The sequence below is a fragment of the Pantherophis guttatus genome, chromosome 7, assembly GCF_059756535.1.
Source record: "Pantherophis guttatus breed Tessera chromosome 7, ASM5975653v1, whole genome shotgun sequence".
NCBI classification, from domain to species: Eukaryota; Metazoa; Chordata; class Lepidosauria; order Squamata; family Colubridae; genus Pantherophis; species Pantherophis guttatus.
The window spans coordinates 11,242,218-11,259,350 of record NC_142069.1 but is presented as its reverse complement, the minus strand read 5'-3'; the positions used below and the strand labels follow the sequence as shown (position 1 = coordinate 11,259,350).

General features: G+C 43.9%; 1 protein-coding gene across 1 annotated transcript in view; it reads left to right on the top strand.

Annotated features, from left to right (window-relative positions):
* LOC117680107 (solute carrier organic anion transporter family member 1B3-like) overlaps positions 1-17,133 on the top strand; it is a 43,180-nt gene that overhangs the window by 19,204 nt on the left and 6,843 nt on the right. The window contains exons 6-13 of the mRNA XM_087873013.1: positions 1,528-1,634; positions 4,394-4,543; positions 7,849-7,947; positions 9,304-9,546; positions 10,746-10,910; positions 12,005-12,200; positions 13,294-13,456; positions 14,728-14,912. Of these exons, the coding sequence (XP_087729139.1) occupies positions 1,528-1,634; positions 4,394-4,543; positions 7,849-7,947; positions 9,304-9,546; positions 10,746-10,910; positions 12,005-12,200; positions 13,294-13,456; positions 14,728-14,912 (1,308 nt within the window). The remainder of the gene's footprint in view (positions 1-1,527; positions 1,635-4,393; positions 4,544-7,848; positions 7,948-9,303; positions 9,547-10,745; positions 10,911-12,004; positions 12,201-13,293; positions 13,457-14,727; positions 14,913-17,133) is intronic.

The window sequence follows — 17,133 nt, the reverse complement described above, 5'->3', positions numbered from 1 at the left end:
TTTATGAGTGGTTAGAGAGAAGAGATAGAAATTAGATGAAGAAAGATTATTGTCACGTATGAATTAAAGATAAAGATGGTTTATAACTATAAATGTCGATATATTGAACAGAATTATAAATAGCTAAATTACTCTTACATTATTACTACTGTTACTAATATATGTGTTAATACTTTTTAATGCCTTTTCTTTGTTTTTCTTTTGTAAATGATATACTCTGACAATACACTGAATTTAAAATGTTTATGAATAATAATAATAAAAGATATCTAACAGAAATGTAATGGAATGTGAGGATGACCTTGGGGGATGAGGGAAAAAGATTTTGTCTAAGGCACAGAATGAGACAACTTGCTGAGGCCAGCTCACCTGCGTCAACTCAACACAGGACAAATTCAACAATTCAATTTAATTACTTAAAAATAATTTTAAAAAATGTTTTCATTTTTGCCATTCACATTTCATTTTGTCTCTCTTTTTTTGGCATGCTTTATTTAATGAGTCTATTCCACCATTTATTTGATATTAGTGTAACTCTGGCCCTGTGTCGAGTTGTCCCAGGGCAAATTGGCCATGGCAAATTGTCCTGTAATGAGTTGGCAGCAGTGAGTTGGCTGAAGCAAATGGATTGTGTCAAGTTGGTTGCATCTAATTGTCCTAGGAAGCGAGAGAGAGGGAGAAAACCTCAGTGATCAATGGTCAGAGAATGAAATTTAGGAAGAACCTGCTGTAGTAAATACGTGGTTAAAAGTGGCAGTGGGCAGTTTGTATCTTCAGAGTTGCAAGGTTGATATATACCAAGAAGATGTCACTTCTTAAGTAACATCTACAACTATAAAAAATGGTCAAGGCAATGTAAAATTATAAAATAAACCACAACTAACCATGATAGTCATACTAACAGTAAACTGTATATTTTAAAAAATGCTAAATATGTCTCATTTCTTCCAGCCAGAGAAAGGGTACCATATTTTGGAGTATAAAACGCTCCAGACTATAAGATTCACCTACCTTTTTGGGGGAGGGAAAAAAAATCTGCCTCCCAGCAATTTGTCTCCTTGCAACAAACAGCAAACAGCCTGTTTCAGTTTCAGTTTCAGCACAGTCTGATTAACATAAGGGAAAAAAACCTGCCTCTGCCTCCCAGCAATTTGCCTCCTTGCAACAAACAGCAAACAGCGGAGGCCAAAAATGGAGCGCATGGAGGTGGCAATAGGCAATGGCAATCCCTGCACCCTGAAACAGCTGATGGGCAGGACGCGGATCCAACGGACTATCAACTGCTTGTGCTAATCAAGCTGTGCTGAAGCTGAAACTGAAACAGGCTGTTTGCTGCAAGGAGGCAAATTGCTGGGAGGCAGAGGCCAAAGGTGGGGGCTGGCGGGTGGGCAGGACTACATTCAGTGTATAAGATGCACCCAAATTTTCACCCTCTTTTAGGGGGGAAAAGTGTGTCTTATATTCCGAAAAAACAGTACTTCTAAATGTATTTGTACACACACTAGGATTAACCTCTTTCCTTTCCAGTTATCAATATGACACAATATCCTTCACATCAAACAACATTTCCAGTTTCTCCCCCTGCTTATTAAATCCCCAGGATTCGCCCAAGATAAAAGGGATGCCAAGGTCAGGTAAGAATAATAGATTATTCTGACCTGTCTTTTGAATTGCTGGTCTAAAGTTGCCTGTAAATCAAAATGTTATATACTAATTCTTGTCTTCGCTGCAACGTATTACGTTTCTTACCACAAATTATAATCTAACGTTTCCATACTCACGTGTCATCTTTGCTCATTAGAAGTTCCCTCCAGAATGATACCATTAGGTGACTATGGTGACACCACACTATGAGAGGTAAAAGGGAGAAGTTCGACATGGGACTTCTTCATGGAGTAGGACATGATCTTGAGAGTTGGTATTGATTGAAGCATAATCAACAAATCTGCTCCAAAATGGTCAATTTTGGTTATTCAGCATTACAGATTTAGATTCTAAGAAGGTCCTTTAGAACTTGTAGCTAGTTCTGTAGGTCCTGTAGGTCCTCAGGAAGCTCAGCAGTTCGGCGGTTCGAATCCCGAGTATAGGTCTCCTGCGTGAGCAGGGGGATGGACTAGATAACCTCCAAGGTCCCTCCCAACTCTGTTACTGTTAAGGTGTTGGAGGCCTGTCATTCCAAAGATCCAATCCAAAGTTCTCCCTATTATCAACAAAACAATACTCTTTAATTTCACCTACTTTGGTGACCCTAATCTTTTATTTATTTAGCTCATTGTGTCATCAGAGGATATCAGTCTCCCACATTAAGCAAAGAAATCCATCATGGATTTTTTTTAAACCAAATATATGTATGTATAACGGAGTGAGCTCCCGTTCCTTGTCCCAGCTTCTGCCAACCTAGCAGTTCAAAAGCACGTAAAAAAAAAGAGCTTACGTTAGAACATATAGGGTGTGTGTATGTGGAAACTATGCTCAAATCTATGGAAAAGGTGATGGAACATCACCCAACTAATGTGACAGTATAGCTGGCCGGATTTATCCTGATTTGAGTATCATTCTTTGGATGTACCTGACTATGAAAACATCCAGGAAATGGCACTTTAATATCACTGCTTCTGGTACAGATTAATACTAAAGAATATCTCTTGATGGTTAGCTACTATGGTGATAATAGCTTAGATTAGATTAGATTAGATAGATTATATTATATTATATTATATTATATTATATTATATTATATTATATTATATTATATTATTAGATTAGACTAGATTAGACTAGATTAGACTAGACTAGACTAGACTAGATTAGATTAGATTAGACTATTTATTATTTATTTATTATTATTATTATTATTTATTAATTCAATTTGTATGCCGCCCCTCTCCGAAGACTCAGGGTGGCTCATAATGCATTTAAAATCATTATAAAAAACATTTTAAAATTAAAAACATTAAAACTCATTCACGCCATTCATGGCCGGATCTCGCCGGATCGCAAGAGCGAGATCAATGGCCCCAGGCCTGCCGGAAAAGCCAGGTCTTCACCGCTTTTCGGAAGGCCAATAGGGTGGGGATGGTCCGGACCTCAGGAGGTAACTGGTTCCAGAGAGCTGGGGCAGCCAGAGAGAAGGCCCTCCCCCGCGGGCCCGCCAGCCGGCACTGTTTCGCTGATGGGACCCGGAGGAGACCAACTCTGTGGGATCTTACCAGTCGTTGGGAGTTAGGCGGTAGAAGGCGGTCTCGAAGATCAACTAGATCTAGAGTTGAGTTGAGGGACCTGTGTGTGTGTGTGAGTGAGAGAGAGTGGAGGGCATATATTTAGGCCCACCCCAAAAATCAGGCTTGGCCTTATTTTTGGGACATGTCTTCTTTTCAGGGAAACACGGTATTTTCTCAGCCCTGTTTCTGGCTTGTGCAGTATACCGGTCCTCAGGGAAAGGCAGGCTGGTTGCAATTTTTTTTCTTTTTTTGCAGTCCTAACTATCCGTTGAAATCTATACCTGCCCTGCTTGGTTGCTGGACCAAACCTGACAAACGACAGAGCCATATATTATTGCTGGTCATATATTATCATAAGCACATTTTTATTCTATTATACAGTGGTGGGTTCCTCCCGGTTCGGCCCGGTTCTCCCGAGCCAGTAGACTGAACCAGTTCTGTCCCCCCACCCCCCCACCCCCCGCCCACCCACCCATGTTATTCTTACCTTTTATTTGGTCCCACCCCCAATCTATTGCTGCCTCCTGAGTCCCAGCTGATGGCTAGAGGGAAAAAACCTGTTTAAACTCTTGCCGTGGGGCTTCAAAGGGCCGCCCTACAGCTGATCAGTGTTAAAAGAAAACAAATGAGTAGACCGGTGCCTGCAAAAATAAATGGGTAGACCAGTGCCTGCAAAAATACATGAGTAGATCAGTGCCTGCAAAAATAAATGGGTAGACCGGTGCCTGCAAAAATACATGAGTAGATCAGTGCCTGCAAACATAAATGGGTAGACCGGTGCCTGCAAAAAAACATGAGTAGATCAGTGCCTGCAAAAATAAATGGGTAGACCGGTGCCTGCAAAAATACATGAGTAGATCAGTGCCTGCAAAAATAAATGGGCAGATTGGTACAGCTCTGCAAACAGTTAAAAGCCTGGTAGACCAGTACCTCTGCTAAATCCTAAATAATTGTCACATGACCATCAAGCCACGCCCAGAAAATAAGCCACGCCCACAGAACCGGTAGTAAAATATTTTAGAACCAAACCCCTGCTATTATACCTCCGTCTTCTGTTTCACCACACTCATTATTTTGCACTCTAGACTGCAGAAGTATGACGATCTGTGTTTTGTAGCAAAAGGTATGACCCACGTAATGACTTTTCTTGCCACGATTGTTATTCTTTGCAGACTGCGACCATAAAATCGTTACATCTTATGCATGGATTTTCGTCTTGCTGGGGAATCTGCTACGTGGAATTGGAGAAACCCCAATTACTCCTCTGGGCATATCGTACCTCGATGATTTCTCTAGAGAAGAAGATGTTCCTTTATATATCAGTAATGACCAAAATGCTTGTCTGTCAAATCCTGATCTGAACTTAATGATGCTGAAGAGATAGGCAATGTTCAAACTGGGATGGTTTAAGTTTTGGTTTTCCTACTTCTCGGCATGTTGGGGGCAATTCCTAAATTATCAGATGCCGAATTTAGCTAATTCACAGCTAATTCTATTCATTATTGGATATAATAGAAATTGGCATTCGTGATCCATATTCCCATGAAAAGCTGAAGGGGAAAAAAAGCCAACACAGTCCTAGGCTGTATTAATAGAGGGATAGAATCATGTGAAGTGTTAGTACTACTTTATAAGGCCTTGGTAAGACCACTCTTGGAATACTGCATCCAGTTTTGCTATAAAAACCATGTGTTCTGTCCCAGCTATGGACCCCAAAGAATACAGCACACACAAAGTTTGTACAAAACTTAAATTTACTAAAATAACTCAGTCTTTTTCAAAATAAAGGCTGTTAATAGACTTTCTTAACAGCCTACAAGAAACCAAAGATAAAGTAATCACAATCTTACGAAGGTTGGCAGAAAGCCCAGAAGCACTTTGCAGAGAATCCAGACGTGAAGTAGAGTGAACTGAAGTTGTTCCCTACAAATTGCTTCAGTCGGCGTTCCTCCTTAAATAGGCTAAGGGAGTGGCCAATTAGCCCCAAGCCTTACTCTCGAGGAGACCTCCGCCTGAGGAGCCACTCCTGCCTTTTTTTTTTTATTATTTGATTTATATGCTGCCCTTCTCCGGAGACTCAGGGCGGCTTACAATGCACTAAGCAATAGCCTTCATCCTTTGTATATTTATACGAAGTCAGCTTATTGCCCCCACAAACTGGGTCCTCAATTTACCTACCTTAGGAAGGATGGAAGGCTGAGTCAACCTTGAGCCTGGCAAGATTTGAACCTGCAGTAATTGCAGGCAGCTGGTGTTAATAACAGCGTGCTTTAGACCACTGTACTACCAAGGCTCTTTTGGTCGCTCTGCGCGCCCGTGCATCGAGAAGAGGCTCTTCCTCTTCGTCCCCTTCACTTAAAGGAGCTTCTGGAGGTTCTGAAGGCCTTGGCTGAATCCCTGCCTCTGCCACCATTTCTTCTCCAGCCTCCTCATTGTCCAATTCAAGTGCCAGCTGCACAGGCTGCTGGCGCAACACCACACCAGCCTCCTCGCTGTCAGATCAGCTACAATCCGCACAGGCCGCTGACGGGCCACAACAGCATGATATAAAAAGATGTTGAGACTCTAGAAAAAAAAGAGCCTGAGAAGAACAACAAAGATGATTAGGGGACTGAAGGCTAAAACATATAAAGAATGAGTTGGTATATCTAGTTTAACGATAGTAGTATTCCAACATCTAAGAGGCTGCCACAAAACAGAGGGGGTCAACCTATTCTCCAAAGCACCTGCAGCAGGGGTGGGTTCCAAATCCCGTCGCTACCAGTTCGCTTGTGTGTGTGCATGCGCTGCGCTTCTGTGCATGCGCAGAAGCATCTGGGTGGGTGGGTGGAGCCTCCCGCTGCCACCGCTAACAGTTCACCTGATCCGATGTGATCCGGTAGCAACCCACCACTGACCTGAAGGCAGGACAAGAAGCAATGGATGGAAACTAATCAAGGAGAGAACCAACCTAGAACTAAAGAGAAATTTCCTCACAGTTACAACAATTAATCAATAGGACGACTTCCCTCCAGAAGTTGTGGGTGCTCCATCACTGGAAGTTTTTAAGAAGAGATTGGACAACCATTTGTCTGAAATGGGTATAGGGCCGTGTTAGCGAACCTATGGAATGTGTGCCGGAAGCGGCACGCAGAACCATCCTGTGAAGGATGCGCAGCCTTGCTGGTTCTTCTTCCGCATTCCTGTGCCCACACGCGTGCCAGTCAGCTGGCCTTCGCGCTCAGGGGAGGACCAAAACCCGCAAGAGCAGCATTCCATCATGCATTTGCGCGCCGGCAATTTAACTTCCGGGTTTCTGTTGGGCATATGTGTGACGGCCAGCTTTTCGTCAGGCGCACAGCCACGCTGGAAACCAGAAGTTCAGGTGCCGGCGCGCGCATGCACGATGGAATGCTGCTCTTCCGGGTTTCGGGACATCCACGCGTATGAAGGCCAGCAAGGCTGTGCGGTCCAGGCGGGATGGTTTTGCGTGCCATTTCTGGAACGCAGGTCAGCAGGCGGTGATGTAAAAAGTTAGCCATCACTGGTATAGGGTTTCCTGCCTGAGCAGGAGGTTGGACTAGAAGACCTCCAAAGTCTCTTCAAACTCTTTTATTCTGTTATTGTTAGAAGACCTCCAAAGTCCCTTCCAGGGCTATGAAAACCTGCCTCTTTATTAGCTCAGCTGTGAAAACAACATAAAGTATTTGATACGAAGCAAAGATGCTCTCCTGATAACCATAACTCTAGTTCAAGGATCACCAAACTTGGCAATTTTAAGGCTTGTGGACTTCAACTCCCAGAATTCCTCAACCAGCCATTGTTGAGCTGAAGTCCACAAGTCTTTAAAGTTGCTAAGTTTGGAGATCCCTGCTCTTGATGAAGGCATCCTTGCAAATCTGTTGATTACGGAAGTAGTTTTCCACTGTCTTCTTCCAGGATATTGTTTCAAATTCTTGGGCAGTCTCTCATCCAACTAACAACCGCAACAAACCCTGCTCAGCTTCTGAGATGGGTAAAGGTTTATCAGGCTATAACCTTTTCTGGACCGAGTGCCCAAAGCTTGCCCGTGAGCCCAAACCCCCCCAAATGCAATGCGCACACGGTCCCCCAGCATGCACCCCGCCCCCTGTGCATGCACATGTACCCCTTCATGCCCCACTCCCCAGCCATGCACGCGCCCTCCCTGCACATACCCCACCCTGCACACGTGGCCCCTGTGCCTGTGCCGTACCACCTGCATGCACGTGTGGCTCCCCCGCAAGCCCCCCGCCCCCGCACATGTGCAGCAGAGATCAGATGAGCAGCTGAATGATGGGAGGCGCACGCTCATGCACAGCAGAGCTGAACTGGGGTGACGGCTCATGTGCCCACAGAGAGGGTGCTGCATGCCACCTGTGGCATGCGTGCCATAGGTTCACCATCACGGGTTTATCTCTTCTAAGAACATTAGCATCTGTCTTTAGCTTCAGAAAGGGACTGCTGGTTTTATAATGAGGAGTGGGAGGAACACAGTGCATTCAATGTGTATCTTTGCAGCTGCATTATCCATTGCGTCAAATATTAGAAGTGTCCCCCGGTATGGACTAAACAAAACAGTGAAGAATATACATAACATATGCTGGGTTTTTTTTCTTTATTCCTGCAGGCATTTTGCACACCTCAGCCATGATTGGGCCACTATTTGGTTTTCTCCTGGGATCTGTGTTTGCCAGACTCTACGTGGACGTTGGTTTTGTGGACATGGGTAAGATGGAAGGAGAACGGACCAGCTAAGTTGGCTGGTGTTGTAAATCTAGAGTCGTTGTATTTGAGAAAGGATATGGTGGAACTGGAAAGGGCAAAACTAAAAGCAAACATAACTCTTAGCGGCAGGGGTGAAATCTAAAATTTGTTACTACCGGTTCTGTGGGCGTGGCTTGGTGGTGGTGGGTAATGTGACTGGGTGGGAATGGCCAATTTTTTTTTAACTTTTAAAACCATTTTTTCTACAACCTCTTCGGCAAAGAGGTTGTAAAAAAAATGCTTTCAAAAGGCTCTGACGATCCCAGCTGAGTTGCCTGATCGGCAGAGGCTTTTTTTTTCTTTTAAATGCCTCTAACGATCAGGCAACTCAGCTTGGATCGTCAGTGGCATTTATAAGAAAAAAACCCTTTTTATCTTTTAAATGCCTCTGACGATCCCAGCTGAGTTGCCTGATCGTCAGAGGCATTTAAAAGAAAAAAAGGATTTTTTTCTTTTAAAAGCCTCTGATGATCCCAGCTGAGCCGCGGGATCATCAGAGGCTTTTTTTTTTTTTTACTTTTAAAAGCATTTGTTTAGCTGAAGAGGTTGTAGAAAAAATGCTTTTAAAAGTAAAAAAAAAGCCTCTGATGATTGCGTGGTTCAGCTGGGCATGAGGGGGTGGGGGGCAGAGATTTTTGCTACCGGTTCTCCGAACCACCCGCCTCCATCGCTACCGGATCGAACGATCCGGTCCGAACCGGGAGCATTTCACCCCTGCTTAGCAGGGCAGAATAGTCCCCTTCTAAATAAAAAAAAACAACAACTCAGAACCATTAAAAAAAATCAGCTCAAGGAAAAGGCAGTAGAAGCCATATTTAAAACCAAGACCAGTCCATAATTTTTCCCATTTGTCCAATTCGATACTATACCCAGTAATAGTTTTGCCCAGATTATCATGTTTTCTTTAATCACTTCTTCCTCTGATTTATATTTTAATAAGTAATTATATATTTTGGTTATCATTTCCTCGTCTGTTCCTTGTAAAATTTTATCCAATTCATTTGGTTCATTTTGGAATCCGAATTGTACCCGATCTGTTTTATTCCTTGATTCTATTTGTAAATATGGCCACCAATCAATGTCTATACCCTGTTCTTTCAATTCTTGTTGAGGACACATCCTTGCCTTGTTCATTTCTCTCCCCTTCCCTTCAAACTTTCAAGAGCCTCTTCCGTGCTGACATTCACCCTGTACATTTATGAAAGCAATGACCTGCATTGTTGTTTGTGATTCCGTGAAATGCGCACAGACTTGACAAAGCTCCATGAGACCAATGTTCCAGACAATGGAATTCAGCTTTCTCCATTCCTTATTCTAGATGCAATAACTATCAGTCCAACTGATGCGCGTTGGGTTGGTGCATGGTGGATGGGCTTTTTAGTTGCCGGTGTCATCGCTCTGATTTCTGGAATCCCTTTCTTGTTCCTGCCTAAAAGTCTGGACAAAAAGGAGGATGCTTGCATTCAGAAAAACCTGGAACCCATGGAAAGCAATGCTAAAAATAGCTATGGACAGAAGCCTGATATTCAAGGTGGAAAGGGAGACGCTGGACAATTAAACGGTAAGCATTGAAATGATTCAGTTTAGCTGTGGCAAGTCTCAACCAGGATCAAGAGCTGGCTTTTAGGAGAGCTGACTATATGGCTGGGTCAAAATTGGATGAGGACTGTTTTCCGCAGTAAGGATGAGAAAATTGATAGATTTCAAGATCTGTTGTAGTGGGAGAAGAGAAGATCAGGAGGGGTCAATCATGGAGGTGAAAGGCAAAAGGAGAAGAACTGAGATATGGAAATCAGAATATTAGACACAGAGTTAGAGCCACAGCTCTAGCAACCATGATTCGTAGTCTTGATGTTTCAGACCTTGAACCAGAGTTTCCTCCATCACCACTCAGCTCATAGGGACACTGGCATCTCCATGTAAACTTCCATAGTAGGCAAGTCTACTCAGGAGCACCCTGACATTGGATATCTGTTCTGACCCAGCCTTAGCAGAACCAAGAAACAGACTCTTTGCCCCGAAAAACCCCTCTTTATTTAGCTACTGTGAATTCATGGCATTCACACATAAAAAAAGTCCAGTCAATAATCCTGCAAAGGGTTAATTGCAGTAACAGACCTTATCAGTTCCTTGGGATACTTGCCAGGCTGGGAGCTTCCAGTCGCAGAGCTGTAAATTAATTCCTGGCAAGCAGTTTCTGAGGCACGAACCACGATAAGCAAATCTTCTGAAAGAAATACGAACGGTTGTCTCCTGCAACCACCACTCCCCTTTTGCTTCTATTTATTCCCCAGCCAGGGAAGGACCATTCAGCGTCCAGGTGTGCCTTTTTTCCCAAGTCGGCTCCTGTTCCTCAGTTATTCTCCTCTCCTGACAGCTCTGCGCATACATGCATCTGGAACAGGCCCCAGCTGTTCTTCTTCCCCACTTATCTGCGACTACGAAGGCAGCTGGGAAATGTCGGATGGCCTTGGCTCTATCTCTGCTTCTGGCGCAGAGCATCCATCAGAGCCTTCCCCAGACTTCAGGACTGGCCCAAATTCCTCCCCATCCTCCTCATTGTCCGAGTCTGCCACCAGCTCTGCTGACAGCTGGCGGGCCAGAACACTTCAAAAGCATGCAAGTGCGAGTAGATAAATAGGTACCACTTTGATGGGAAGGTAACAGGTTCTGAGTGCCATAATCATGCTGACCACATGACCACAGAAGCATCTTCGGACAATATGCTAACAGGCATATTTCTTTCCTTTTACCCCCCAGAGTTCTTCAAGTCCCTGAAGAGAATTTTGGGGAACAAATTGTATTTACTACTATTGTGCTCATCGCTGCTGAATACTAGTAGTTTTATTGGTTATATGACCTACCAGGGAAAATATATGGAGCAGCAATATGGACAGTCAATGTCGAGATCTAATTTTATAACAGGCAAGTCTCCCTCCCTCCCTCTCTCTGTCTCGTTCTTTTTTTTTTTTTGTTCTTTACACACACATACACACCCACATCTGCTTGTACCACAGTTTCCTGATAGACCAAGTAAATCAAGGAACAATATTTTCACTTCAAAGGCGGTGGACTTTGAGAAACAAACGAGAGAGGCAATTTGCAATATGTATGTACGTGTGCATGTGTATGTATGTAAAATAAAATGTAAATTTGATTCTATTTTTAATTTTGTCAATAGTACATAATTAATGGATCATGACTTCCCGTGATCAGACATTCAGGCACTGGTCATCTCATGTCCGTCGGACTACTGCAACACACTCTATGTGGGGCTAGCTTTGAAGAATATTCAGAAGTTATAGCTGACACAGAATGCAGCATTGCATACAGTTCTGGAGGCCCATGTAACACCTTTCTTACCCAAACGGCATTGGTTAAGTGAATCCCTGCAGTTGTCAAGTTAGTAACAACAACATGAGCTGTGGTGGCGCAGTGGTTAGAGTGCAGTACTGCAGGCTACTTCTGCTGATCACCAGCTGCCAGCCATTTGGCAGTTCGAATCTCACCAGGCTCAAGGTTGACTCAGCCTTCCATCCTTCCGAGGTGGGTAAAATGAGGACCCAGATTATTGGGGGCCATAGGCTAACTCTGTAAACCGCTTAGAGAGGGCTGTAAAGCACTATGAAGCGGTACATATGTCTAAGTGCTATTGCTATTGCTAGTAGCACGGGTGTTAAGTGAATCTGGCTTCCCCATTGACTTTGCTTGTCATAAGATCACATGACTTTGGGACATTGCGACTGTCATAAATACGAACCAGTTGTCAGGCATTTGAATTTTGATCATGTGGCCATGGGGATGCTCCAGTGGTCGTAAGTGTGAAAAACAGTCATAAGTCACTTTTTTCAGTGCTGTTGGAACTTCAAACGAACTACTGTAAGTCAAGGACTACCTATACTCCTCTTCCCTCTGTTTGCAATTATGTCCATGTTTCTTTTGCTCATCTTGAGTATCCGATAGCAAGGAAGGAATGCGACTTTCACTTTCTCATTGTTTATTTTTTATATCTATTTCAGCTGTTGCCATTTTGCCGATGGTCCTCATCGGGATGTTTTTAAGTGGGTTCATCATGAAAAAGTACAAGCTAGGAATCATTTCTGCCACAAAAATGGGATACACAGTATCGTTCATCGGATTCGCCTTGACGTTTCTGTATCTAATTCTGGGTTGTGACAACCATCCGGTGGCTGGATTGACGGTGACCTATGACAGGTAGGTCAATATGTTGATATGTGTGTGAGTATGCATACGTCTCTGTAAGCTTGTGGTGCGTGTATGTGTGCTGAAAGGCCATCCAGGTGTGTATGGCATTGATGGTCCTTTTCAGAGAACCAAGATAAGTTTACACCATGGCTGTAAGCTATGATCAATAGATTCCAGTTAAGGTATCCCATTAGAAATGGTCTTCTTCTTGATTTTGGCATTTTGGGTGGGTGGATGGATGGATGGATAGAGATGATAGATAGATAGATAGATAGATAGATAGATAGATAGATAGATAGATAGATAGATAGATGGATGAATTGATAGATGGATAGAGATTATAAAATAGATGATAGATGATAGATGATAGATGATAGATGATAGATGATAGATGATAGATGATAGATGATAGATGATAGATGATAGATGATAGATGGATAGATGGATGGATGGATGGATAGAGATGATAGATAGATAGATAGATAGATAGATAGATAGATAGATAGATAGATAGGTGGGTGGGTGGGTGGGTGGGTGGGTGGCTGGATAGATAGATAGATAGATAGATAGATAGATAGATAGATAGATAGATAGATAGATGGATGGATAGAGATGATAGATAGACAGACAGACAGACGGACGGACGGATGGACGGATGGACGAATGGATGGATAGAGATAGATAGATAGATAGATAGATAGAGATTATAAGATAGATAGTTGATAGATGATAAATGATAAATGATAGATGATAGACGATAGATGATAGACGATAGATGGATGGATGGATGGATAGAGATGATAGATAGATAGATAGATAGATAGACAGACAGACAGACAGACAGACGGATGGATGGATGGATGGATGGATGGATAGAGATTATAAAATAGATAGATGATAGATAATAGATGATAAATTATAAATGATGGATGGATGGATGGATGGATAGAGATGATAGATGATAGATTGATAGATAGATAGATAGATAGATAGATAGATAGATAGATAGATAGATAGATATCCAAACCAATTTTGGATGCTTCATATTGAAATTCCTTGAGAACTTTTAAGTGTGCAATTCTCCCCCCCTTTTTTTTTAAAGGAACACGGCTGCTCAGAACCAGCTTTCCTTATCTTCAGCCTGCAATGCCAACTGCACCTGTTCTACAACCCAGTGGGATCCTGTTTGTGGAGATAACGGACTGACATATGTGTCGGCCTGTTTTGCTGGGTGCAAAAACATAACCGGATTGAAGAAAGAAACAGTAAGGATGAGAGAATGACTTTTTCCACATATGTGTCTGGGCTGGAAGCTGAGGAGCGAAGAAATGAGAGGCCCAAAACCCACATGAGAGGATTTTGGCTTCCTTACTTTTTCTTTTAAACAAGATACACAAAGTCTAAGGCTTCATTTTTAAATTCGCAGAGCAAGGTTTGAGCCAGTTTGGTCTAGTGGTGAAGGCACCAGGCTAGAAAGCGGGAGACTGCGAGTTCAAGTCCAGCCTTGGCCACGAGAGCCAGCGGGGTGACTTTGAGCCAGTCACTCTCTCTCTCAGATCAACCCACCTCACAGGATTGTTGTTGTGGGGAAAATAGGAGGAGGAAAGTGCGTTGGATATGTTTCACCGCCTTGAGTTATTTGTAAAAATAATAAAGACGGGATCGAAATAAATAAACACGTTTCTACTGCAGTGATTAACAGTAGATATCAGGATCCTTCAAACACCCATAATCAAAGTAAAGAAGTCATCATGTCAACTCCTATAAACAGCATCAACAATGTGATATGTTAGATATGTTAGGGTGGGTGTGGCCATGTTGGGCGTGGCCAGCTCAACATCACTCCTGTGATCAAATGCCACTTTTGCTAATAGTTTGTTTTGTTGCACTCTGCCAGTGAAAAAGGAGCTTGTGAGGGTTCCATGCAGCCCTCCCTGGCTCCATTCTCACTGCCAGAGGCACGATGGGCCAGTCCTTCACTGTTTCCAGAGCAGCCCTGCAGGCCAGATCCAAGCACCCTGCCGGCTGGATCTGGCCTGCGGGCCTTGAGTTTGACACCCCTGATCTAGACCATCATAAGGTAAAGGTAAAAGTTCCCCTCGCACATATGTGCTAGTCGTTCCCGACTCTAGGGGGCGGTGCTCATCTCTGTTTCAAAGCTGAAGAGCCACCGCTGTCCGAAAGACATCTCCGTGGTCATGTGGCCGGCATGACTCAACGCCAAAGGTGCACGGAACGCTGTTAACTTCCCACCAAAGGTGGTCCCTATTTTTTCTACTTGCATTTTTTACGTGCTTTCGAACTGCTAGGTTGGCAGAAGCTGGGACAAGTAATGGGAGCTCACCCCGTTACGCGGCATTAGGGATTCGAACTGCTGAACTGCCGACCTTTCGATCGACAAGCTCAGCATCTTAGCCACTGAGTCACCGCGTCCCAGACCGTCCTAGAGATGCATTCATCAGATGTTTCCATTTCGTAACTGAAGTGATGGGGGATGTGAGACGCCCTTTACTCTTCCATATGCTTTTTCTCATAGGTTTTTCACAACTGTAGCTGCATTGAGAAAGCTGATGCTGTGTTGAAGAATTCTTCGGCGGTGTGGGGGGAATGCCGAAGAAGTGATGAGTGCTCAAAAAAATTTATCTTTTACACCATTGTCAAAGCTGTGAGCTCCTTTTTGTTCTCACTGGGTAGTGTGCCTATGTACATGCTCTTTATCAGGTAAGGAATGAGTTAAGTCAGGGGTGAGGAATGATGGACCCTTTATGACTTGTGGACTTCAGGGAGCTTGGCTGGCTCAGGAATTCTGGGAGCTGAAGTCTACAAGTCATAAAGGGGTCATGATTCCCTGCCTTTGAGTTAAGTAAATAGCCAATAAGACAGTATAGTTACTTAAGATTCCATCCAGATTTTTTTTTAATTAAAAGTAAAAAAAAAAATGTAAACCTCAATGAAAATAAATGTACCCTAGAAACCTATGAATATTTAAGCACTCCAGCTATTCCTTAGGCCAGTGATGGCTAACCTTTTTGCCATTGCATGCCAAAAGCGGGGGGAGTGTGGTGGGGTCACACGCACGCGTGCCCACATCCATAATTCTATGCGCCCCGCTGCCCCCTTGTGCTCCCCCCACTTTTGACACATGATGGCATGGTGGACCCGGTAGGCCTGTTTTTTTGCTCTCTCCAGGCTCCAGAGCCTATCTAGGAGCCTGGGGAGGGCAAAAACGGCCTTCCCCAGCACCCCAGAGGCCCTCCAGAGGCCGGAAACAGTGTGTTTCCTGACTTCTGGTAGGCCCAGAAGGCCCGAAAATCAGCTGGCTGGCGCACGCATACGTTCCAGAGCTGAGCTTGCGTGCCTATCGATATGGCTCCGCCTGCCACCTGTGGCACCCGTGCCATAGGTTCGCCATCACGGCCTTAGGCTATTTCAATGATATCTTTCCAAACATGTTGTAGTTTCTGCCTTTTAGTGAAGAGATAGCAATGGAGGAAAATATGTCACACTGGGTCTATCCAAGTCAACTATTTTTATGGTTCCATTTTTACAAAAGTCAAAGAGGTGAATATTTCTTAAAACAATTCCTCCTCATGTTTGTCTAATTTCCTTTCCCCCCCTATAAAACCCTGTAGGGCAGGGGTCTCTGACCTTGGCAACTTTAAGACTTCCCACCTGGACTACTGTAATGCTCTCTACATGGGCTCCCCTTGAGGAGCACCCGGAGGCTCCAACTGGCGCAGAGTGCGGCCGCACGGGTGGTTATGGGAGTGACGTGGCGCTCCCAGGTAACACCTCTCCTGCGTGAGCTGCACTGGCTCCCGGTGGTCTTCCGGGTGCGCTTCAAGGTTTTGGTTACCACCTTTAGAGCGCTCCATGGCTTAGGGCCTGGTTATTTATGGGACCGCCTGCTGCTGCAAACGGCCTCCCACTGGCTGGTACACTCTCACAGAGAGGGACTCCTCCGGGTGCCGTCAGCCAAACAATGTTGGCTGATGGCCCCCAGGGGGAGAGCCTTCTCTGTGGGGGCACGTACTATCTCGAATGAGCTCCCCCTGGAGATACGGAAGATCCCAGATCTACGCACCTTCCGCCGCGCTCTTAAGACCTTTTTATTTCACCAGGCTGGTCTGGCCTAACCTTTCCCATTCTTTTTTAAGGTAAATTTTAATTGTAAATTTTAATTTGTTCTTAACCAGGGGTTTTAAATTTGTCTTGGGCTAAATTGATTTAATTCGATTTTACTTCTGCTCTTAATTTTTGTATTCTATGTGTTTTATTCTGTGCCTGTTCACCGCCCTGAATCCTTCAGGAGTAGGGCGGTATACAAATTAAATAAAATGGAAAAAATGAAAATGAAAGACTTGTGGACTTCAACTCCCAGAATTCCTCAGCCAGCAAAGCCCACAAGTTTTAAAGTCGCCAAGGTTGGAGACCCCTGCTGTAGGGTATATTTATTTATTTATTTATTTATTTATCTATTTATTTATTTATTTATTTTTTCATATTTGTATACCGCCCTACTCCCGAAGGACTCAGGGCGGTGAACAGCCACAATAAATACAAATACATATAGAAGTTAAAAACTATTAAAAAACAGATCAAGCAATTTGGCTCAAAGATTAAAACATCCAGATCCATCCAAAAGAGGTCCAAAACCTGATCCAAAAGCCAATTTAAAAGCCAATTTAAAAAGGGAGAGTTAGGCCAGACCAGCCTGTTGGAATAGAAACGTTTTCAGGGCACGGCAGAAAATGCGTAAGTCTTGGATGTTTCGTAACTCCGGGGGAAGCCCGTTCCAGATGGTAGGTGCCCACACAGAAAAGGATCTCCCCCTGGGGGCCGTCAGTCGACATTGTTTGGCCGACGGCACCCTGAGGAGTCCCTCTCTATGGGAGCGAACTGGTCGGTGAGAGGCTATTGGTGGCAGGAGGCGGTCTCGTAA